This window comes from Emys orbicularis, chromosome 1, assembly GCF_028017835.1.
Source record: "Emys orbicularis isolate rEmyOrb1 chromosome 1, rEmyOrb1.hap1, whole genome shotgun sequence".
In the NCBI taxonomy this organism is placed as follows: domain Eukaryota; kingdom Metazoa; phylum Chordata; order Testudines; family Emydidae; genus Emys; species Emys orbicularis.
The window spans coordinates 231119806-231146273 of NC_088683.1; the positions used below are offsets into that span (position 1 = coordinate 231119806).

General features: G+C 40.9%; 1 protein-coding gene across 1 annotated transcript in view; it reads left to right on the plus strand.

Moving 5' to 3' along the window:
* FANCB (FA complementation group B) overlaps positions 1 to 19112 on the plus strand; it is a 33984-nt gene extending 14872 nt beyond the window's left edge. The window contains exons 6-10 of the mRNA XM_065422597.1: positions 8306 to 8434; positions 9095 to 9258; positions 12352 to 12806; positions 15262 to 15499; positions 18692 to 19112. Of these exons, the coding sequence (XP_065278669.1) occupies positions 8306 to 8434; positions 9095 to 9258; positions 12352 to 12806; positions 15262 to 15499; positions 18692 to 19112 (1407 nt within the window). The remainder of the gene's footprint in view (positions 1 to 8305; positions 8435 to 9094; positions 9259 to 12351; positions 12807 to 15261; positions 15500 to 18691) is intronic.
* The last annotated feature ends 7356 nt before the right edge of the window (positions 19113 to 26468 follow it).

The window sequence follows — 26468 nt, forward strand, 5'->3', positions numbered from 1 at the left end:
GGCAGGGCAGCTCTCAATTTTGTGTCCTTGCACTGCAGGGTGGGGGCAAGCTCCTCACACAGTCACATGAAAGTGGCTTTTCTCATCCGAAAGTTCTGCAGCCACTGCTCGTCATCCCAGACTTCCATGACGATGTGATCCCACCACTCGGTGCTTGTTTCCCGAGCCCAAAAGCGGCGTTCCACGGTGCTGAGCATGTCCGTGAATGCCACAAGCAATTTCGTGTCGTACGCGTTACGCGGCTCGATAGCATCATCGGACTCCTCACCCTCACTCTCACTGTCACTTTGGATCTTAAGGAATAGTTCGACAGCCAAACGTGACGTGCTGGCGAGACTCGTCAGCATACGCCTCAGCAGTTTGGACTCCTTTTCCCGCAGACAGATCGCGCTGCATAGAAACCATTGAAAGATGGCGCCAAAGGTGGACGGAAACAAAGGGATTTCTGGGATGCGAAGCAATGCATCACGGGGCATTGGGACAGGACCCAGAATCCCCCGCACCCACGCCCCCTTCCCACAACCCTCGGCGCCAGAATGGGAAAAGGTGCTCTGTGGGATAGCTGCCCATAATGCACCGCTCCCAATAGCGCTGCAATTGCTGCAAATGTGGCCATGACAGTGCGCTGTGCAGCTGTCTGTGTGGACAGACTGCAGCGCTTTCCCTACTCAGCTGCACGAAGTCAGGTTTAACTCACAGCGCTGTACATCTGCAAGTGTAGCCAAGGCTGTAGGCTCTCTAAACAGTGATGGTTTGCCTTGAGAGAAAGGAGGGCACAGTGGTCTCTTAGGTTTTGCACACGCCTAGCAGTCAAGTGATTTGGGTCCTCATTCTGTTTTTCATTCTGACTTGGTCTCTGACCATGGACGAGACACTTAACCTCTTGGTGATATTTTCCCATGTGTCAGGAGCTGATTTGTGGGGTTAGGCTTGCGAAACAAGTAAGCAAAAGTAAAATGCCTAAACAGAATCGACTAAGAAAAATAATGCAAGCATGAGGGGTAATTTTCCAAAGTCCAGAACACATCCAGTTTCTTCAGTTTTATCTCCTCAGCTTTCTGTTGAAACCTTATAGCCACCATCTTATTCCTCTTTCATAAGCTCCAGTAATGTTATGGTGAAGAAAATTTGGTGTGCCTGGAGTCCTCAGACTTTCTTGATTTCCCCCCCCCCCCTTCCCCCTCCAATTCTTTCAATGTGGCTCTGTGATAGATATGGCTCAGAATCTGTAGAATTATTTGATGATCTCATTCTAACAGAAGACTACCTTACTGTTCTTGGTTATTATATGACCCCATCACTGTGGTATGAGTACTTATATCCATGCTTAATTTATAAGAATTATCACAAGTATTTGTTCTACCTGTTAACTTTTCAAGCTAAGATACACTCCTGGAGTGGCTCTGTGATCTTCTGAGATTGTAAGGGATATTTTTAGGTAATTGTTTGCTCATCTGCCCCCAAAGGATCACTTATGTTGTGTTCTGTAGTTTTCTGCTATTATAAGCCCTGCTCAAAATATATGAAACCACTGGTAGAGATAAGGGGGGGAGGGATAGCTCAGTGGTTTGAGCATTGGCCTGCTAAACCCAGGGTTGTGAGTTCAATCCTTGAGGGGGCCACTTAGGGATCTGGGGCAAAATCAGTACTTGGTCCTGCTAGTGAAGGCAGGGGGCTGGACTCGATGACCTTTCAAGGTCCCTTCCAGCTCTAGGAGATAGGATATCTCCATTAATTTATTTATTTATTTATTTATAATGACGCAGTCTGCGCTGTGATTTATTTCTTTTGTTGTATGTGTAGTAGTACTTAGATGCCCTAATCAGGTCAGGACCACATTGTACTCATAATGTGATATAAGCAGTATGTAGATGCAACATATCCTTCATCAACCTTTGATGATGCAGGGCTTTATTTTCCCCATTTCTAGTCTAGGTAGTGGTTTGGGTGAGAGCTGACCACAGAAAAAAATGCTTATAGAAAAGTATATTCATAGGGTAATCTTTGCATAAGCCCCAAAAGTAGCCTGGACCCTTGAAGCTTTATAGGTCATTACCTTCCTGTCTGGCCACTGTAGTTTTATAGGTGCCTCCTTCCTGTCTCTCCTACTTTCTCGAAGGCAATAATTTTTGCTTTGGGCCTCATGGACCTGTTGACTCCTCCCATGTAAGATTCTTTATACTGAAAATTTCCTTTTGAGTGCTTTTTGATCTTCATAGATCTGCAATCTAGATAGAGAACCCTGGGATTGTAAAATTTCCATCCTCCTGCTGATTATTATTTTATATAACTTATTTGGCAACTTTATCTCTTGCTCAAGTGTAGATTTCATCGACAGTCATGAAATGCAACATTTTTTCCAGAGAAGTCCCAGGGCTTCATTTACGCTAGAGGGAAATGACCTATGTGAAACACGCAAGACTAATTCCTATTCAAAAAATTGCTCTCCACTTTCAAATTCTGTACATCTTAATTTCTTAGATTAGTATTATTGCACAAATTTTAGAGATCCTACTCTCAACTTAATGGCATTTCACTGTTTGGATGTAACATGATAACTTTTGAATGCCACATTGATTAATTCCAAAATTTCAGGGAATTTCTAGGCCTCAAGGGACAGAACCCTATTAATTTGGGGGGGGGGGGAGGGTTCAGAAAACTGGAAGGGGGAAAATGGAGGACACGTGGAGCCCTTGGAATATGTTTAGCAGAGCCATAGCTTCAAGCACCTCTGCAATTGTCTATAGATCAAATTACAGTAAAAGCTTTGTTATCCGGCATGTTAGGGGTATGGGGCGGGGAGGGGCATGCCGGTTAGTAAAAATTCCAGTTAATTATACTTACCAATGGAATACCAATTTTCATAGAATCATAGAATATCAGGGTTGGAAGGGACTTCAGGAGGTCATCTAGTCCAACCCCCTGCTCAAAGCAGGACCAATTCCCAACTAAATCATCCCAGCCAGGACTTTGTCAAGCCGGGCCTTAAAAACCTCCAAGGAAGGAGACTCCACCACCTCCCTAGGTAACACATTCCAGTGCTTCACCACCCTCCTAGTGAAATAGTGTTTCCTAATATCCAACCTAGACCTCCCCCACCGCAACTTGAGACCATTGCTCCTTGTTCTGTCATCTGCCACCATTGAGAACAGCCGAGTTCCATCCTCTTTGGAACCCCCCTTCAGGTAGTTGTAGGCTGCTATCAAATCCCCCCCCTCATTCTTCTCTTCTGGAGACTAAACAATCCCAGTTCCCTCAGCCTCTCCTCATAAGTCATGCACTCCAGACCCCTAATCATTTTTGTTGCCCTCCGCTGGACTCTTTCCAATTTTTCCACATCCTTCTTGTAGTGTGGGGCCCAAAACTGGACACAGTACTCCAGATGAGGCCTCACCAATGTCGAATAAAGGGGAACGATCACGTCCCTCGATCTGCTGGCAATGCCCCTACTTACAGCCCAAAATGCCGTTAGCCTTCTTGGCAACAAGAGCACACTGTTGACTCATATCCAGCTTCTCATCCACTGTGACCCCCTAGGTCCTTTTCTGCAGAACTGCTACCGAGCCATTCGGTCCCTAGTCTGTAGCTGTGCATGGGATTCTTCCGTCCTAAGTGCAGGACTCTGCACTTGTCCTTGTTGAACCTCATCAGGTTTCTTTTGGCCCAATCCTCTAATTTGTCTAGGTCCCTCCGTATCCGATCCCTACCCTCTAGTGTATCTACCACGCCTCCTAGTTTAGTGTCATCGGCAAACTTGCTGAGAGTGCAGTCCACTCCATCCTCCAGATCATTAATAAAGATATTAAACAAAACCGGCCCCAGGACCGACCCTTGGGGCACTCCGCTTGAAACCGGCTGCCAACTAGACATGGAGCCATTGATCACTACCCGTTGAGCCCGACGATCTAGCCAGTTTTCTATCCACCTTACAGTCCATTCATCCAGCCCATACTTCTTTAACTTGGCAGCAAGAATACTGTGGGAGACCGTATCAAAAGCTTTGCTAAAGTCAAGGAATAACACATCCACTGCTTTCCCCTCATCCACAGAGCCAGTTATCTCCTCATAGAAGGCAATTAGGTTAGTCAGGCACGACTTCCCCTTGGTGAATCCATGCTGACTGTTCCTGATCACTTTCCTCTCCTCTAAGTGTTTCATAATTGATTCCTTGAGGACCTGCTCCATGATTTTTCCAGGGACTGAGGTGAGGCTGACTGGCCTGTAGTTCCCCGGATCCTCCTTCTTCCCTTTTTTAAAGATGGGCACTACATTAGCCTTTTTCCAGTCATCCGGGACCTCCCCCGATCGCCATGAGTTTTCAAAAATAATGGCTCTGCAATCTCATCCGTCAACTCCTTTAGCACCCTCGGATGCAGCGCATCCGGCCCCATGGACTTGTGCACGTCCAGTTTTTCTAAATAGTCCCGAACCACTTCTTTCTCCACAGAGGGCTGGTCACCTTCTCCCCATATTGTGCTGCCCAGTGCAGCAGTCTGGGAGCTGACCTTGTTTGTGAAGACAGAGGCAAAAAAAATCATTGAGTACATTAGCTTTTTCCACATCCTCAGTCACTAGGTTGCCTCCCTCATTCAGTAAGGGTCCCACACTTACCTTGACTTTCTTCTTGTTGCTAACATACCTGAAGAAACCCTTCTTGTTACTCTTAACATCTCTTGCTAGCTGCAACTCCAAGTGTGATTTGGCCTTCCTGATTTCACTCCTGCATGCCTGAGCAATATTTTTATACTCCTCCCTGGTCATTTGTCCAATCTTCCACTTCTTGTAAGCTTCTTTTTTGCTTTTAAGATCAGCAAGGATTTCACTGTTTAGCCAAGCTGGTCGCCTGCCATATTTACTATTCTTTCTACACATCGGGATGGTTTGTTCCTGCAACCGCAATAAGGATTCTTTAAAATACAGCCAGCTCTCCTGGACCCCTTTGCCCTTCATGTTATTCTCCCAGGGGATCCTGCCCATCTGTTCCCTGAGGGAGTCAAAGTCTGCTTTTTGAAGTCCAGGGTCCGTATTCTGCTGCTCTCCTTTCTTCCTTGTGTCAGGATCCTGAACTCGACCATCTCATGGTCACTGCCTCCCAGGTTCCCATCCACTTTTGCTTCCCCTACTAATTCTTCCCTGTTCGTGAGCAGCAGGTCAAGAAAAGCTCTGCCCCTAGTTGGTTCCTCCAGCACTTGCACCAGGAAATTGTCCCCTACACTTTCCAAAAACTTCCTGGATTGTCTGTGCACCGCTGTATTGCTCTCCCAGCAGATATCAGGATGATTAAAGTCTCCCATGAGAACCAGGGCCTGCGATCTAGCAACTTCTGCTAGTTGCCAGAAGAAAGCCTCGTCCACCTCATCCCCCTGGTCTGGTGGTCTATAGCAGACTCCGACCACGACATCACCCTTGTTGCTCACACTTCTCAACTTTATCCAGAGACACTCAGGTTTTTCTGTAGTTTCATACCGGAGCTCTGAGCAGTCATACTCCTCTCTTACATACAACGCAACTCCCCCACCTTTTCTGCCCTGCCTGTCCTTCCTGAACAGTTTATATCCATCCATGATAGTACTCCAGTCATGTGAGTTATCCCACCAAGTCTCTGTTATTTCAATCGCATCATAGTTCCCTGACTGTGCCAGGACTTCCAGTTCTCCCTGCTTGTTTCCCAGGCTTCTTGCATTTGTGTACAGGCACTTAAGATAACTCATTGATCGTCCCTCTTTCTCAGTATGAGACAGGAGTCCTCCCCTCTTGCGCTCTCCTGCTTGTGCTTCCTCCCAGGATCCCATTTCCCCACTTACCTCAGGGCTTTGGTCTCCTTCCCCCGGTGAACCTAGTTTAAAGCCCTTCAAATAATTATGAAAATGAATAAGGTATAAAATAGTGTACAGGTACTCACCAATCCAGTAGCAGTACTGCACTGCCGAGTAGTTGGTTTCTTGAAGCACTTAGGTGAATACAGGTAAAGTTTTCTATACAGTAGGGCTATCTTATGACACTACATATCACTATGGACAGCACATGGCGTACACCCAGATCACAAAAACGATTCTGAACATAATTTAATCTTTCTTTGATGATTCAGAAGGCACTTCAGGATCTTGCAGTGCCTTAGGGTCATCATTATCAATATCAATTATCATTGTAGATGTAGAAGGTGTAGGAGATTGGCCTGAATCTGTAATGATCCTATGACACACCCTGGAAACTGCTTTTTTGAATAAATCCCTGATACCAGCTTGCTTACTTGTCTTCTGCCTCTTTTGCATAAAAACAGAGTGCAGAATGTGCAATTGCATAACCTCCTGGGCAGTATACTAAAATCTGTATTGGGAGATATCGGAAATGCCAGTTAATAGAGCTTTATCAGCCAGTTAATAGAGCTTTCTGGCTGATAAAGTGCCGGATAACACAGCTTTTACTGTAGTTGGTTGATAGCACCAATTAGGGATATGTTTGCTGGAAAGTTACTATCTCACCTCTGCCCATTGTCCCAAAATAGTTTGACATGTTGATATCCTAAATGACATATCTCCCAGATAGAAAAAAGAGAAATAATGGTGGGCGAAAAGAGGTGCCCACAGGGACCCTAGCAAGCGGGGAAAATGGGGGGTGGACCCTGGTATGGAGTGGAAGGGGGGAAATGGAGGGAGACTGGGGAATGCAGGTGCACATAGCACCTAGAATGGAGGAGTCAGAGAGTCTTTGGGGGAATGAGAAATGGACACATGGAGCCCTTGGCATGAGGATGAAGGGTTTGCAGTGAGTTCCTGAAAAAAAGGGATGTGAGGGTTCCAAACAGGGAGCTTAGGAGCAAGAGCGGGGCAGTGTGCATGGAGTTCGGCCTGCAGAAACAACTAAGTGAATGAACCCCTACTTTTATATCTTCACACCTTATCCTTTTGAAAAGATAGCTGTGTCCTGAATCTTTTCTAAAATTCTCTTGATGCTCTTCTAGAAAGCAGGACAGAGGTGAAGACCCAGCAAAAAGTTTACTAAACAAATACTTGAATACTGCTGCTTTGTCATGAGGCAGAGCACATTCCAGACTTCTGTGCCAAGGTTTCTTGAGAAAAAACATAGAAGATGCAAATTAGGGTTCAATAATTTATCATCCTTACAGTTTAAATTAGATTACCAGAGGGTCACACTCTTTATTGCTTCTACAGGCTGAGATCCTGCACAGACCATACATTCCTTGCATTCCTCCATTGACTCTCCCGCCTCTGTGTGCTCCCTGACCCTTCATTCTTCCTCCACACCATTCTTACTCATTTTATTCCTGTCCCGGAGATAAGTGCATTCAGGATGTCATCAAACTCTAATGGGACGATGGGCAGAGCTGAGATTCAGCCAGAAGGCTGAATAGCTGCCATCAACTGTTTTTTTTTTTTTTTTTTTTTTTTTGACCTATAGACGATTAAAGAGGTGGTTGAAGCAGCTAAGTCTACTAACTAGATGCAAGGGACTTAATGGGTCCTTTGCTTCCCCTTCTCTTCTATCCCCCCTTTCTGGTTTTCACCAAAATAATAGATGTCTGCCAATTTCTGCCTAGAACACTCCAGGCAATTTTGAAATTGATCAGATGGGGGCATTCAGAAGTTAGCATTTCTCTGTATTTAACATGATATCAAGTTAAGTGTAAGGTCTTTGTTCAGCCAATAATCCCTACCAACATAGGTAAAAAGAACTTTCTATTTAGATAGGAAAAGAGAATCCGGAAAAGATGACTAACTATTTGTGTGGGTCTGTGATTTTTTTTGAGGATCCAGAAGACTATCTTAAAGCCAAGATACTTTTAAAAAGTGCCTAATGTTAGGCACTTAAGTTTGTTTTGTCAACAAAGTGGCCTGATTTTCAAAACATGAATTTCAGTGCCTAACTTCAGGCACCCTATTTTTTAAAATCTTGACTTAAATGTCTAGAGTGGAATGTAAAGCTGAAAGGCTCTAAGACACTTCCACTTGGGCCTGGTCTACACTACCCGCCTGAATCAGCGGGTAGAAATCGACCTCTCGGGGATCGATTTATCGCGTCCCATCAGGACGCGACAATCGATCCCCGAATCGACGCTCTTACTCCACCAGCGAAGGTGGGAGTAAGAGCCGTCGACGGGAAGCCGCGGAGGTCGATTTTGCCGCCGTCCTCACAGCGGGGTAAGTCGGCTGCGATACGTCGAATTCAGCTACGCTATTCGCGTAGCTGAATTTGCGTATCTTAAATCGACCCCCCCCTGTAGTGTAGATGTAGCCTTACACTTTGCTGACTTAAGTCTAATCACCATCCTTTTTATACCCCACAGGCTGGTTGCACTTCTGTTCGGGAACTACAGCAGCATTTACGGCTCAAGGAGAAGGTTCTTTTTGAATCTTGCTGCGCATTAATAGATCTTGTCCAAGAGCGAGAGCATATCTTACCAACTGCAGAAGAGGTAAAATAGATTGTGTTGTCATGGTTTCTATATTTTTTGTCAAAATGAAATATGATCTATTTTAACTGGAGATGGGTATATAGTAGAAAACTGACTTTTCAGTTGTGGTTTGAAAAGGTGACAGACTTAAGGAAACTGACTCTTTAATATATTGCCCTAGATATGCGGCATATTCAATTAACTTGTACTGGAGCAACTCTATTTTAGGGCATCTCAAGCCTCACTTTTCAGTCAATGTCTAGCTAATTAATAGTTTTAGGTACCAATAGCTATTAAGAAATTAAGAGGGCAATAGTGCAAGACAACTTTTGATCACATAACCCTGTTCAAGCCAGTTATGTGACTGTCCAGGGTTGTTGTAATATATAATCAGTTTCACAATGGAAGGATGAATTTTGAGTTTCTTAATGCATATGAGGAGTTCATGGCCAAGCACAGTTAGATAAACACATCTTACATTTATTGTAGAGGATAGAATTAGTTTCTGTAGATTTCCATTAATACTTCAGGTATAACACATTCCAGGTAAGTTTCTGTTTTGTCCTCATGACCAGCTGAATACTTCTTGGTAATCAGGAAAGTAAAAACACTTAAGTACTGCAGTAAAAGAATTATACTGTATGCACTTCAGTTATTTAAACAGATATATTTTTCTGTAAGGAAGGTCTTGTTTCGCTCTGGGATGATACAGAAAATCTTCATCCTCTTGATAAAAAGATGACATTGACAGCTGAGGTTCCAGAATATCTCATAGAGAAATTATGGCAACGTGTGGTGGATGACAGTTTGGTAATTGGAGTAAAAATAACAGAATCACCTAACTTGTAAGTAAATACATTCTAATAACTTAGTCTATAAGTTGGATCCTGCAGTTACAAAGTTGAAGGTGACTACAAAGTTAAAAATTTGACTTGTAACTTTCTGTGCTTTAGAAATCTATATTTTATGTTATAAACCAGGGGTGGCCAGGGTTACTTACCCTTTAGGCCGCATATGACAATTTTCAGAAGTTCAAGAGCCGGGACGCGCCTGCTGGGGCTCAAGGCTTCAGTCCTGCAGGGTGGGAGGGTCTCGGAACTTCAGCCCAGCAGGGAGGGCGATCTTGGGGCTTCAGCTGTGTGGGAGACGTTTGCCCAGACTCAGGATTTCAGCCCCGTTCCTGCTGAAGCCCCCTAGCCCTGGCAGGCATGCCCCGTGGGGCTGAAGCCCCAAGACCCTCCTCCCCATTGGGCAGAAGCCAAAGGTGATACATGGAAGGAGACATGTAGGGTCCCCCGATTTTTGCCAGAGTTTGCTGGCCCTGCTCAGTCACATGGTGGCGCCAGGCTCACTCCCTGCACGGCAGTTGCTGGAGCTGGCAAGCTGGGAGCTATAGACATAGGGAGAGGCAGCGGCAAACAGCTGGGAGCTGCAGGGAGAGCCACTGCTTTTGCTGCTGCCTCTCCCTGAAGAGCTAACATCTGGAAGCTGCAGGGAGGGGCCGCTGAGAGTAAGGGGGGAAGCATGTCTGGGGGGTGTGAGTCAAGCTGTTGGGAGGGAGGAGGGGAATGAAACTTTAGATTGTGCCCCTCCACTAGAAGGCACCAGTTGTCTCTGGCAGAACCTCTAGTCCCACCACCCTGCCGCAGGGCAGAAGCCCTGATCTCCCCCCGAGTAGATGGAGAATAGGGAGGGGAGGAGGGGACGTAGGGAGCTCCACAAGCCGCACTTTAACTGTAAAAGAGCCATGGTTTAGCAACCCCATTATAAGCTTAAAGAAATTTTAAACTACATAGGAAGCAAGAAAACTGAACGTAATACACTACCTATGTGCAATGTGGCTACATCAATGCTAAAAGTTCCTTAACTTTTGCATTTCTGGATTTATTTTTCACTGTACCCTTACTGCTGCCTTAGCATAGTTCCTTCAATAAATCTAAAAATGTTTTTCTATTTCCATTCTTGGCAAGAGTCCATGTCATCTTAAGAGAAAAGTACAGTAGAAAACATTGCAGACTTTTTATTGACCCTAACATTTGTAACATCTGGCCATGTGACGTGCATCCAGATACTCCAGTGTTAGTCTTCTAAATTGAATTATGTTACAGTTTGGTGTGAAGTCAAATAAAAATTTGGCAATCCCACATGATTTAAATCAAGTATAAATAAATTTGTAGCGCTTCTTGTATGTATGTATGTATAAATAAATTAAATAAAACTAACTTTCTTCAAAATGGCTTGTTTATTCTGTTATGTATCTTGATTTTCATAGTTAGTTGAACATTTTCCATCCCTAGAGGGTGTTCACTAATATCACTTACACTCTAGAAAAATATAATTAGCAAGTACAGGCGAGTCTCATCTTACGCGGGGGTTCCGTTCCACGGTTAGCGCGTAAAGCGAAAATCGCGTATAGTCAAAATTACATTGAGTTGAATGGCGGGCAGAATCGCCCGCACTACAGGTACAGTATTAAAATTATTTTTCTCTTTTTGTTTTTGTTTTTGCCGACCGCGTAAAGCTGAAATCGCGTATGTTAAATGCGCGTAAGATGCGACAGACCTGTATTTAATTTGAAAACTTGGTTTAAAGTAAATACTTGAAACTCATGAACTTGACACCAGGAACATATATTGCTTGTTAGAGGCAGCGCTCTCACCTTTTGACCTATGTATATTCCCACAAGCAATGTAGTAGAAGTTGGAAAAGTTACGCTTTAGGAGGGTGCCATTGAAAATCTGTCCCATGACTGTGAGTGAACTGACCCGCTAAGCCCTTTAGCCACTGTGCCTGAGCTATAGGTATGGTCTCTCTCAACTGCCAGATTGCTATAGCTTTTTAAAAAAAACTTGACTTAACCTCTTCCCCCAGTGGCTCTTAGAGATGATCTTCACTTTTAAGTTTTAATTTTTAGCTCTGATGGTAGTAATTTTGTATTTAACATAGTAGTTGTTTTTAATGGGACCACGGAATATTTAACTAGTGATGCCTATGCCTAAAAACATTTCCCCTTCCTTTTGAGCAAAATTGCAATGTTGTATTGTAGCATAAGATGTTACCTCACTGCAAAGAAAACTGTGAAACATGAGTCTTTTAAACCTGACTCATAGCTTGAAGCTTAGTTGACTGACAAAATGAAATTAACAAAAACGTTGTTTCAAGTCATTTAAGGGCCCTTGTGAGAGAACAGTACATAGTAATATTAAAGTGAATAGAGCGTTTAACAAATTTCACACAGCACTGTATTATATCTATTAAGTCAAATAGTGTAGTAATTTAAAATCTTAATTTGAAATTCACACGCTATTTGAACAAAACTGCATAGAAGTTTCTAAAATTAAGTATGGGGTAGCAGAAGGGCCCTATCCTTCACTTGAAGAATTAACATCACATTTCAAACAGATTTTAAAGAAGGAAAGAATGTTGCTGTTCTGTATGTTAGGTATCCTTGTACTGCATTATAAGTAAATATACTTTTTAAAACAAAATTTAAAAATAAACTTAAAACTTTAATCATTTATCTACACAAACTTGTGACTGGGATTTTCAGTGACATCTAAGAGAATTAAGCACAGAGATCCTATTAACTTCCAATGGGAATTTGACACCTAGTTCCTGTAGGCTCTTCTGAAAATCCCAGCCTGTGTTTTTGAAACCTAACACCATGCATACTGTGTTGGGTAAAGTATATGCTAATATATACCTTCAAAGTTCTAACCAGACACCTTTGCACTATCACATGAATTAGTCTGAAAGTATGTTAAAGATTTTTGATCAATTCATCTGTTCTTTGGTAATTCGGCTGACAGCATAAAATCTTGAATCTCCAAGACGTTAAAGCACTAAATGTCAGTACACATCTTTGCAAAGCTTTGATTATATTTGTCTGACTATAAAATGTGAACTTGAAGTACAATAATGTTGTATGGGTTTTACAGGTCACTCAATGATGTCAGCTTATCCCTGGTAATGGAGAGTGACTTCACTTCAGTTTCTCCAGTTATTGAGTGTCAGAGTAAAATAGTTAAACTGAATAAGACTTTCTCAGCATTGTCTATCTCCTCATGCCAAATGGAACCACAACCAAAAAGGATAAAATTGGACTTCCATAGCGAGAATGATCTGAAAAAAGAGTACCCTCGAAGACCTTCTAAAATTCCGTCAGATGGGGCAAAGACATTTGTTGCTGTTACCCGCCTTTCACCGCTGCTGGCTTTCCGAGATATATGTTGTATGATACTACTGCATGCTAAGAGGAGAAAATATCAAGATGGCAACCTGCAGGAAAGCAGACAGCTGACTTTACTATGTGGGAAAATTTCATTATGCCTGGAAGATATTTCAAGTGGAAAATATTCCGTAAACTTGCTAAGAAATAATAGTCATTGTACAGGTAAATATGTAATGCATTGACTTGTTCACATTAGTCAGAAGAGCTGGTTAATTTAATATCCTCATCTTTGTTTTCAAGCCATAATCTCATTTTTTTCATGTTGTGATCATTTTTATCAAAATATGTATAATTTCATTACAAAGTCTGTCATGAATTAGAAACCTACTGAGACCGAAAACAGTATGAAAAATGTGTTCTCAATGTGGAAAAATGTTAAGTGAGTTGCTCCCAGGTTCTGTACTAGGTTTAGTGTTTAAATATATTTATTGATCTTAACAAGGTGGAGAGCAGTGCACAATTTGGAGGTAACAAAATTTAGATTCTTTATTTAGAAAAGACTGAGAGGAACTTCAAAGGGACCTAACAAAACTAAGTCAGTTGGCACTCTGATGGCGGATGATGAATGGAAGGTAATGTATCCTAGAAAGAATAATTTGAACTTCATATAACTAGAGCTGGTTGAGGGATTTCTGGTTTGAGAAATTTTGACACTTTGAAATTTGGTTGTGTTCCATATTGGAACACAACAAAATTTTTCAAAACTTCTTGTGACCTGAAAATTCTGAAAAAATGTCATTTCAGAAATGCTGACATGTGGTGTTTCCAAAATAAAATGTGCTCTCCCATCCAACTGCCATTGCGTGAAATTGAGATTGTTGTCAGTTTCACTCAGCAGCTGCCTGGCTCCCAGACCTGCTCAGGGTGTACTGTGCTGGGGCAGCCCTGCCATGGAAAGTGCCCCAAAGCTGCAAACCCTGGGAGCTCATTCCAGGCTCCCAGCTCCATGACAGAGAACATGGGAAGTCCTGAGAGCCCTGGCTTCAGCCAAGATTCTCCAGTCTGCCAGGTTCCCTGCCCTGGCACCGGGAGCAGAGCCCCAATTAATCCCTCTACAGCAGGGAGCCTGGAAACCCTGAGAAGTCCCCAGGGCTTTCAGGCTACCAGCGGGAATCCTGGGAACCCTGACATAGTGGGGCTGCTCTGGAGCCACGGACCTGGGATTCATGATCTGCATGGCACAGCTCCCCAGAAGCTAACCAGGTGAGCAGGCAGGGAACCAGGCAACTGTCTGTGATTTGGCAAATACTCATCAAAAGGTGTTGAACTTGACTCACTTTCACAAGAAATTTCAGGTTTGGCAAACCAGTGTATACAGTTTTATCCGAAATTTTCTTACCAGCTCTGCTTAAACTTTGCTGGGATCAAAATAACCGTACTCCGCTTTTCTGTTCAATGCACATGGGTGATCAAAAAGCAAACAAGGTTTAGGATATCCGTTTTACATATAATGGGGTTATCCCATTATAAATCAATGCCTTCTCCCTGAATAATGCATTCAATTCTGGTCATTTTCTCGCAAAAAAAGATGCCCAGAGACAATTGACATCTCTAGAGGCATGGAAAGACTTCTACATGAGTAGAAATTGAAAAGGCTGAGATTTTTTTTTAATTTAGAGGAATTAAATAAGGGGATGATGGGATAGGAAAAAGGTATACAAAGAGAGAATGATATAGAGAAGGTAATTTGGGATCTCCAGTTTATTCTTGTTTAATAGAGGAACAAGGGGCACCAATTTTAAAATTCATTCTTCAAGAGGAGCTGACAAACCAGTTTATATGGCAAATCTTAGAGCTTGCTCTGAGAAGGAGAGGGGGAGCAAAATGTCTTTAAAGGTACAGTCTCTGCTGCTTATCTCCTCTAAATATGAGATGTTTAACTTTCATATAAACAATTGTATAACAATATATTTCCTGAGATAACTAGCTAAAAATTTTGAGATTACCTCATACAGATGACACTGAAACAATTGAAAAAACTCCTGTTCAGAAATGCAGCCATACATAAAACCATTTTAGAATCAGACCTCCCTCTCTAGTGATACAGTTATCTCTCCCCCCCTCTCAATCAGCTGCAGGGAATCCGGAATTCTCTGTCCTCTCTGAAGGCAAAGCCAGGGAAGAGGAGACTGTTTAGGAGCTGCTGTATCAATGGCCAAGGTCCACCAATCATATTAATATCACAGTAGGCTATTGATAAGTCTCTTGGCAAACCGATGTTTTTCCCTACAACTCTCTAATATCCAGGAGGCCCGTTGTCAACTGACCTGGATGCTTGCTAAGAACCCCAGTAAGAAGGTGGTGGGAAGGGAATTCCCTCGGGAGGGCTGGATGCTTTGGTAGACTTGTGAGGTGAAGTAGAACCCAAGAGTGACAGTTGTGATGTAAGATCAAGCAAGAGGGACATATCATTGCTTGGTAAGCAAGGTAGATATTATTCGTGACCATGGAAACATTGAAACTTCCCAGTTCCAGCTTTCTTGAAATAGCAGTAAAAAGGAGATATTGAAATTAAGGATGAAATCTGAAAGAAAAACACATTTTGATCAGTATTTGTTAACTAGTAAAATATTTAAATACTTAGATTTAATACCTTTTCATATTTTTTCTCTTACAGGCATCATGGAAGATATATTTGCTATTCTTGCAATATCTCTCAAATTCTCCTTTCAGATAGTCTCATCTGACTGCACACTGACTCCAGTGAACATGTGGCTACTGTCACAAATGGAGTGTATGCCAATCAAGGAATGCCCTGAAAATATGTTTTGTCATAAATTGGGAAGTCTGCATGGCACTATCTTTAACTGGAATCTACAAACTCCATTTGAAGGAACTTTAACATTGTTTTGCAGGTAATAGTAGTTGGAAAGCTTAGGGAATACCAAGACCTATGTGATGGGTTCCCTCTGGGGTGCCACCTGGAGCTGGGGTACCACTGAGCCCCCGATCCACCAGCCTGGGCTCCCTCACACTGTACTGTTGTGACAAGCTGCAAAGCCCTCCAGCCTGCACTTTCACCAGCATTCATACAGGTACGGATACACCCAGCTGCAGTTACACGCAGGCTCTCTAACCACCAGATTCCCAGCCTGGGACCCCAGAGCAGTACCATCCTGCCCTGGTCAAATCTGGCCAGTATAAGGGTTTAATACCCGGTCCTCCTCTCACTCCGTGTGACGAGAACAATGCACATTTGTAGTAACCAAGCGAGAGATTTTTCCCCAAGCACTCCAGTCAAAGCTCACTGATCTAGATTAAAACAAAACAAGTTAATAAACTACAAAAGATAGATTTTAAGTGATTTATAAGGGATAGCAAACAGATCAAAGCAGATTACCCACCAAAGAAACAAAAAACACAAACTAAGCTTAATATACTAGATAGATTGGATATGAATTAGCAGATTCTCACCATAAAAGATGATACAAGCAGGCTGCAGATTCTTAAGGGGCAAGTTGCACTTGCTTCACAGCTTGGAATGCCCAGGTGTTTCATTCGCAGGCTAGAAATCCTTTTAGCCTGGGTCCAGCACTTCCCCCAGTTCAGTCTTTGTTCCTCAGGTGTTTCCAGGTGTAGTCTTGTGTGGGGACTGAAGAAGACCAGATGATGTCACTTCCTGCCTTATATAGCTTTTGCATATGGGGGGAACTCTTTGTTCCAAAGCTTGGTTCCCAGCCCAGTCTGTGGAAAAATACTGACATTCCAAGATGGAGTCCAGCATCGTGGGGCCTGGTCACATGTCCTTGTAGAGTCATAGCAGCCATCACTCATAGGCTGTCTAACGTTCTCAGGAAAGCTCACCAGGTGGGAGATAAGCTTCTCCTAAGGCCTATTGTTTTCCCTAATGGCTCATTGCTCTGAATAGGCCCTTCCCAGCCAGCTATCTAGACTGAAAGCATCTTGTCTAGTGGGCGTTACCCAGGTGTAAGTACATTTGAAATACAGATACGTAGTATTTATAACTTCAGATACAAAAATGATACATGCATACATACAATGATACATATGATTTTAAGAAATCATATTCAGTGAATCATAAGTTTTCCAATGGCACCTCACATGGCTTATCTTGCATAAAATACATCAGAATTATGCTATGATCATATAGCAATATCACTATGAAGAATATGGGGTGCAATGTCACATCCTCCATAACTTGAGTTTGAGGCAGAATATCATTTTTTCATTGTAATTATTTTGTCATAGTGTAATAAGCATAGCATAGCAGTGACAGCCATTTAGAACTGTTTTTAAATTACCATCCTATGCCTATTAGTAGATCTGATTGGATTGCCTTTTGCAATCATTTGTGCTCTGCCCAGACACCTGGACATAAAATCAAAGTATATACAGGACTAATGCTATTTAATATGTCAAAATATACAGTTCCATGAATGTGCAATAATGTATGTTCAGCAACTTTAAGGGTTGTCTTTGCTTACTACCCTTGGAAAATAACGCATGTCTCTGAGTCAGATCTCTGGCTATATTCCCTTGGCACTAGAAGTTGGAATCTTCTCACTGCTAACCATAGATCTTCAGCGAACGGATGAAGCTTAGCCGTTTGCAAGCCTTCCTGGAGGCTTTCTTATATGCAAACTTCATGAGGCAGTTTGGAGAGTGAAAATATCTGCAACTCTCATGAGTTCCCTACTTTTTTCAGCTTATAGCAGTTCAGTTTGAATTGCAAGATTGTCAATTCAGGAAAATCCTGAATTTCACTAAAAGGTAGTAATATAACTTTTATGTAAATAAAACTAAATTTGCCCCTATCCTTAACACTGTGATTAAAAATAAGAAATCTACAAATGCTGATCTGATCATTAACCATTTTTTCACTTAATAACACCTCAAAGTGACTTTTAATTCAATATTCTGTATGCAGTGCTGATTAATTCCTGTCCTCAAATTCTAAAACGATAGTATAAGTCTTTGTCTGAATAGTCACGATTGCCCCTTCGTTATTTTTTTCAGTGTGGATCAGTTGAACTAGCATGTATCCATGTTTGGATCTTACCTGTTTGAGAAATGGGTAGGCCACAGAACTTCTTCCATCAGGCCAAGTACTATGTTAATAATAGCAGTATTATTTGGCTTAGTAGCCTACGCAGTATGCTAGATACTTCTCAAACATGAAATATGGTACATTCCCTGCCCTGAAGAATTCAGTCTAAAAGGCAGAGTAAAGAGAGGGTATTACTGATGTGCCTTTATAACTATAGTGGGTTCAGTTTTCGCTCAAAGTAGGGATTAGCCTCTTTGTTTCATATGAAGAATACAGTGTATCATCACCAAATTTAAAGAACATTATTTGAGTAAAAATTGACTCATCTGAGGAACTCTGAATGAATCCGCTAGTGAAAACTGATTCAATATCAGTCTTTTTAAGAAACTGTGTGTCTCACCATTGTTTTTATCGATTTTGCTAACAAACCACTGGCTAGTTATCCTTCAAACTTCCCATGTAATTAATTCATTGAAAACTAGTGCCAAGTGTACATTTGAGGAATTCTGGTTATATCTCTAATCAGAGTTATTAACTTCACTGTATCACTTTGCCCTTATACTTATAATTAACTCTCATTCTAATACCCATTCCCTCTGTAAACTCTTTACTATACTTTAATGTCCACACAAAACACATTGTAACTTCCTTCTGGCTCAGCATATAAGGAAACACACTAACTCAACACATTAATCTCCTTCACATTATAGGCACCCCCTTAATTACAGTCCAATACTTCTCCCAGAAACAGATGATACACAGCACTCTTAACTGTGGGTATATATTTCAGCACTGAATATTTGCTGATGTTGCACAAGTCTGCTTAGCATTAATTCTTTAGCTATACAGTAGTTGGCATAAGCTCCAAAGGGAAGATTTTGCTTGTCTTTCCACCTGCAGGAAATATAACTTAAAAGATTTACACAATAAGATGTCTAGGTAATTTCCCCAGTCAGTTTAAAGTAGCTTCATTGTACAGTTCCACTAATGAATTTTGAAAGAATTGTATCCTTGTGTTGTTGATTGTTTTATTTTGCAGAAATCAAACTGTCTTGTTCCAGTGCCTTCATAGCCTCCTTGGAGTTCTCCCACCAACCTGCAAAGTAAAACCCCTGAGGTTAGAAAGCAAGGACATCCTTACTGACCAGTTTGCACTAGCTTTGGAAAAGGAAATGGTCACCCTTCGGAGTTCTTTCTCCTCTGCAGTAAGTGAAGTTGAAAACAACTTGACATTGAGCTGTGAGGCAGGCAAGAAAATGAGCAGGGTTACAGTGTCATCTTTGTCTGACAAAAAGGAAGCAGTGCGGCAGTTCAGAGAGGAGCTTCAAAACGAACAGAAGCAAAGTGCATTGGGTATGAACCGAACAGTGAGCGGTGCCCTTTACAGACAAATTACTTTGGAAATTACTGAGGCTCAACTGTGTTCTGATACGATTGCATGGAGACTGAACATTTCATAATGACTCCTCTCAAAATTTATTTTGAATACAATTTTATTTAAATGACACTATCAAGCACTATTTATATTTTGTTTTTACTTTCTATATGTACCTCCTTTTTAGAAGATGTAGAATAAAACTTTTTTCTACCGGTGTTGTCACTACTGTTTGATACACATTTTCCTTTTTTGAAAGTACTTAGTATTAATATAGCTTTTCACTTTGTAAATCATAAATTGCTATAAATAAATACCTATATTTTGGCTGATGAAGCATAGCCAGTTTGACACTAATGGAACATTAAAGATGGACCTCTAGGACAGCTAGATAGCAAGTACTTTTTACAGTTTTAAATAAAGCCTGTAAGATGTCTGTTGTAGACATTGACAATACTTAGATTTGTATTGATTTAAAACTGAATCTTAAGGTTGGGATTTACAAGAATCTAAAGGAGTTAAGCACCCAGTTTCCACTGAATTTCAATAGGGCTTGGGCACCTAATTCCCTTAGACTTGTAAAATAAATTGTATAGACTTCCTCTTTGGAGAGGTGAATCAAAAGTGGTATTCATAATTTCAGGTGACCACACTCTGCTAAAATAAACCACCTCAATTTGAGTCTCCTTATGGTGAGGAATTGGTAGCTTTGTTCCATTTCCTTAAGATAGGAAATGTACTTCTACATGTATAACATTGACTTCCAGATATTAATGGGCAATTCAGAAATATATTTGAGATGCAAAAATAAGGAACATCGCAACCAAATCTAGAGCACATTTGAACATTAGTGGCTGACTATAAATGCAAAATTAGGTTGTTATCAAATAAATAATAACGCTGATACTGGGAAAACTAATCAAACTACAGAACGTCAAACAAACTTGTCAGGTTTTGGTTACATTAATGGGGAAAGAGAAACAAGAAATCAGACTGTCAACTGAGGCAAAATGCAATTAAGATAGTTTTAAGTATTCGTTAGATTTTACCTAAATAGTGAATTTAAGTTGTCTGGGCTAAAGAGCATATTCTTTATAAGGAAGGACTATGGAAATACAGTAACTGATACACTGCATGCATGCCCTCACAGTATTTAGATTGTAAGCACCTTCAGGAGGGAATCTTGTCTTGTCTGTATAAAGCCGGGATCAGCAACCTTTGGCATGCGGCTCACCAGGGTAAGCATCCTGGCGGGCCGGGCCGGTTTGTTTACCTGCCGCGTCCGCAGGTTCAGCCGTTCGCGGCTCCCACTGGCCGCGGTTTGCTGTCCCAGGCCAATGGGGGCTGCGGGAAGCGGCGGCCAGCCCTTACCCTGGCGAGCCGCATGCCACAGGTTGCCGATCCCTGGTCTAAAGTGAATGTATAAGAAATAACAACCAAAACTATACCAGTCTGCCTGATATTTAACACTTATCTATAAAATAAGATTCCAGGATTTTCACCTGTCTGCATGTCACTCTGAAGCCTAGAATGTCTTGAGTCAGCGCAAAGTGATGGAAACAGCTACAAGCTGAACTTTTTGTTCAGGATATCACCGGGTTGAATCATCACAGGGTTTTGTGGTCTGTTGCTGTTGAATTTTAAGTTCCCAGCCATTTTGACGTTACAAATTACACGTGTGTGACAGAAGGCATGTATCTATGCCATTCCAAGAGACCTAGACTATTGTGCTATTAGAGGTAACTCAGCTAATCACCCAAGATTGCTCTTCAGTTAATTTGCATGCAACAATTTCATTGGTTGTATAAGGGAGACTGTACAGATGGCCCAACAGCCCGTACCTGTGACAGCATGGGTTTTCCGCTACTAATATATAATACATTATTTAACAGTTTAAACCACGGTACATTTTTTCTAGAAAGTTTGAACAATTGTGCAATATTATTTTTGGCAAGGTTCAAAAAATCAGACCTTTCACATGGGGAGCATTTTTAAAAATTGCAATATATCAAATGTCTTGGCCTAGAAACTCTCAAATTTGCCTTAAGCTGTTTGCCTTCACTGGGATGGGGGAAGAGTGTGATGATTAGTTTAAATATTAGTTGATACATATATGAACCCCACAGCAATCCAAATCTACACAGTCATATGCTTTAGGAAATCCAACAACCAGTGGGGCAAACTTGCTGAAGTACCTGAACAAAACCAGGAATTTTTACAGGTATGTTCTATTGAAATGACTTTGATTTATCATACTGTAATTCTAATATTGGGAGAGAACCCAGATAAAACTGATTGAAGTGTCAATTTTAGTTGAATGTTGGAGAAACTGCTTAGAGTAACTTGCTCAAAGTTGTCTTATATCAAATATATCACTGGCTTTCTAGATCTCAATTTCTCCCCCTTTCGGAGTTGTTTGGCCCATGCCTTGCTTTCTGCAAATACTGGAGGGAATTCAAATTTATCGATCAGGCTCTAGGATGTAGCCACTTTTCTTCCCTTGCAGCAGATGCTATGGCAACGCAGAGTGGGTATTAGCCTTTGTATTTCATCAGTTGCAATCCTAGCTTTTAATGCTTATTTATTTATTTGGATCCAGCAGCATGCAGAATACTTCCCTCCTCCCTACATTTATTTTTGCCCTGGGGGACTAAAAATTCATGGGCTTTACTCCCTGAATGGGCCATGCACTAAATTCTTTCCATGTGTCTGTTCCTCCTTACCTGTCATAATGGAGCAGGCCAAACAGAGCAAGCCAAAGGTCAAGAAATGATCCATCTACAAGGCACCCTCTCAGGAGAGGAGAAGAGGAGCTTTGTCGTGAATGCTTCCAGGCCACAGGGTCTTGTTGCGGCAGGGGAAGGAACTCAGGGTGTATCTACACTCTCTCTTCCACATGCATATGGTGTCTACAGAGCAACATTCTATAGATACAGTTGAAAGTCCATAAGCCATTTCAAGGTCTCCTCTATGACATGGATATCATCCATTTCACCTTGGAATCCTTATTTGGGGCACTGCATTAACGACGTGTGTGATGGTTTGGATGTTCACTGCAGTTGCACAAAGGGGAGTCTTTGATTTTCCATTTGTGCATCAAGTAGCTGCATCTGCCATGGTTTGTTTGCGTGCAGTTCAGTGTGGTCCAAAGTCTGCATGATAGATTGAAACTGGGAGGGTGGCTTGTTGGGTCAGTGATAACGTGCTTGTTTGGAATGATGGATGAGCTCCAGGCACTTTGCCATTCCCTGGACAGATCCAAAGACATGAAGTGGTCACATGTCAGGTCCATAGTGGTTTTCACGATTTCAGCTGTTGTTGGTGTATGTTGTCCATAACCTGCCTGATGGGAATTTCTGGGTAGTCTTTGGCACGTTTAAGTTCTCGTGCTGTGACTATATAACTAAATGGAGGATCAATATTTGTTAATACAGAAAGCCATGGTAAAGGCGTTGATTTTAAAGTTCCTGTAATGATTCGCATGCTCAAATTCAGCCTGCCTATCCACAATTTGGATATGGTAGCTTTTTGTTCACACTGGTGTATGATGCTCTGAACTGAGTACACCAGGGCCAAAGCTGATGTTCATAGAACTGGGACAGTTGATCCCCTGCTTGTTTCCGTTAACTTCTGGATAATGTTGATGCTATCTTTACTATCTGGTTTCTAAAATGAGTGATTTAGTAACTGGGCCAGAAAGGTGCTAAGGTTTCTACTTCATGTTTATAATAAGAAAAAGATCAGGAGGAGTCCATGCCATCTTAAATTTTAGGAGGCTGACTCATCAATGAAGATGAAAGTCAGGATGAAAACTAACTAACTTCTACTCTCACTACAATCTCTCCAATGTGGACCTGGAAGGCACTTATCTGCACATTCCAGTCAAACCCTGTGACTGATAACTTATTTGGAAATTGTAATTATTAATACAATTGCCCTTTGGTGTATTGTCCACTACAGAGTGTTTGTGAAGATCTTGATAGTGATGATAACCAGATGAGGAATCTACAGTCTCCTCTAAATGCATTCTAAGATGACCTATTCATCAGGGTACATGATGCTCTGACCGCTAGATCAGGACTGGGAGACAGGAACTCATGAGTTTTGATGCCCGTGGCTTACTGCATGATTTTGGGCAAATCACCTAACCTATTTCTTCATCAGTAAAATGGGAATGAAACCTATCAACTTGATAGCAATGTGAGGATTAATGTTTGTACAGTATTTTGAAGATGCAAAGCCCTGTAAATGCTAAGTAGAAATTACTTATGCTGAGTTTAAAAAAAAAAAATCTTCTTAGCAGTACAAAAAAAATTATGCATGAATCTTTCCAGAAGCCAAACAGCACAGTTTTCTGAATGGATAAGTCTAATAATGTAAATTTATATAAACTGCTCAGATTAAATAATTTTCCCAAGGGCCAGGTTTTGCCATCCTTACTCTCAGTTGCTGAGTAAGTAATAATATTGCAACTGGGGTAACTGTGGAATAAAATGTTCAACATAAGAGTGGCAGACTGTACCCCAAAATGAGCTATCTGTATTATAATGAGTGGTAACTGTTAGTGTCTTCCACCCATCGCTACCCTAATTCTTTATCTAGGCTTGTAATTTTTCTCCATTAAATTAATTTCCTTTATTACTGAAACACAATATCTTAGATGATATGTTGGCATTTGTTTCAGCAAAATAAATGTACGTTTATTTGTATTAAGATAGTGGCTGGGGACCAAGACTTCATTCTGCTAGGGTGTGTACAAACACAAAAGGACAGTCTGTGTAGAAAAATGCCTACAAACGTCTAAGGAATAAAAACATTTTGCATGTTGGCTTATAAATGGCATACTAATTGCATGTGGCTACTAATACATACCTAAATATATTAAAATCCTGTTTTATGCCAATAATAGTGGTTTTCCATTTCACATACATTTTTTTTTTGGACTTGAAATGTTGTGTAGCTTGCTTTTACAAATAAGAAAATCTTTGTGCACTTTTAGTAATGATATAGTGATTAATATTTATTTGAAACTCTCAATAGATGTTTTACCCCAAAAATTATAGAAAGACATTATTCTTATTTTCTCCAGCTATTTTGTGGATCATCTAACTCTTGAGTTTTGAGTTTGCTTTATATTTGTCTCTAGCTTATGTGGATACTAGAACCTTGACTCTAATCACAAAAATTCCATAAGAACAATAAGGTTAAAGATTTTTTTCCATAACCCTGGCAGTAAAGAAAAAATATTCTGTTAATTAGCTGTATCAAAATTACTTTAGGAATCATTTACCAGTCTGAACAGACTTGTGGCTTCTGCTCACTCTCTGTTGGTCAGTATCTGTCATCATGCCTGTAGCCTGATTTGGGGTGTGTTAGTAATGTTGATTTAATGTATCCACTTAATTTAATTTAATTCATTTAATTAATTTTAATTAATTAATATTAATAATACTTATGGATATTAATTAGTATGGGTTTAGGCTCGCCAATTTGTTTGATCAGAAGATAAAGTTCGTCCTGAATCAGGCATCACAGAGTTTATAAAAGGATCTTCGGGGGTATGACAGGAAGCTTACACTGAGACAGATATAGTCATAAAGACCTTTTATTAAAATCAATGAAATAGTAAGCAAATGGTAAAACAGTTAGAATTACAGTTACAATTGTATTACTGTTATTCAAGAGATACATATGATAATACAATATTATGTGCTGCAAACTTTGGTTAATACTCACACTCTGTTTTAATAACCCGGTGTTGGAAGATAAGGGACCACACCTGTGGCGGTTCCATTTTCACACCTCTTAGCAGAAGAATCTAATGCAGAGCTGTTAAAGCTGTTTACTCTTTAACTTAACTCAATAAGACTTAAACTGAAATAAAGCATAGGGAAACCAAGCTTAGCCTAGTTCCCTTAAAACTTAGTTTGAAAATAAATAAAGTACGGCTTATTAATAGTTAATAGCCATCGTAGATGGGTAGCATTGATACGTTGTTGAAGGTGGAAACAATGAAGAGTAGACAGGAGTGGGTAGATTGCCTCCCAAATGGCGAGATGAATCGCCTTTTTATAGGGCATTGGTCGGAAATCCTTCCTCTTATGCCCAAATTTCATCCTTCTCCCACAGAAATGTTAGGGTACACTTACCCCATAGGCTAATATGTATGACTGACTATGGCTCCCACTCCGGTTGTTCCAAGCTCCTGACTCTAACCATTAGACCTGACAACCCATTCCTTGGTCCCTATGCCACCCTCCTTCCCTTCTGCTTCAGATCATTCCTGGTAGAAAAAGTAACTGAAGAGGTAATCGGTCCACTCTTCCCTTTATACACTTGGTTTGCGGCACAAGGAGACCAAGGGTGCATGCGTAGACCAATGGACACTGCTTGCAAGAATTCTCCTACTCTGAGCACGTGGCGCATATGAACACTGACAGTGGAATACAGATAGAGGGACCACTCATCTCGAAGTACTATAAGGTAATAAACTTTGTCGTGTCACTTAATGAAATAGATAAAAAGATCAGTATATGTTCCTCACCATGTCTTTTACATTTAAACAGTTTTTGTTTTTCCCCTTCAGATAGAAGTCTTCTCTTCATTGCAGGAACTGTGCATTGATTTACTGGTATCTCACTGCTAGAATCCCATATCAATCTAACAGAAATTGGAGTAAATCCCATCTATATAAACTATGCTGGTCTTGTCCATTTGTAATTTACTGGAATAGCAAAGTCAATTACAAATGAATATTTCACTTGGGAAGAAAAAACTAGACAAGAATTCACTCTCCTGCATTCTTGAAGAAGAGCATACTCTCTAAAAGGAGTTGTATAGTTCACATGGTGTCTGGTTTCATTAAAATAAAAGCAAAGCTTTTACAAAAAAAAAAAAAAAAGCCCCAAAAGAAATATCTAATCTGACTTCAATAAATTAATTGAGTTCTAGGATGTCCAAAAAAAAAGCCCCTTATGGAATTATCATAAAAATTGTCTTGAAACCTCACTGTGCATTTTATGTGAGTTCAGATTGCAACAAATATACTGTTGATGAATCTATTAAAGCTCCAGTCACTAAAATCGCACTTGTCTGAAATGGACCTCTAACAGTGCTTAAACTAGAAATAAGGATAATTACAGGTGTTATAAGTGGTGCTGTGTGTATGAGTGTGAACACTGGATAGTGTAGTACGCTTGTACAGTATTGTTGCCTTGAGATTGTGGGAGAAATATCTTTGATTGTGATATGGATATTGGAATGGTCAAGTAAAACTCATGGCTTCCTCTTTCAGGAAAACAGTCCTATACAGACAAAACTCCAGTAAACACACTTACATTTTAACTGTAGTTATTTGTGTGTATACTTTGTCATCTAGAGGATTTAGTAAGTGTGTGGGGCCAGCTTGCAGTTTATTTTAACAAAGTTGTAAGATAATGCC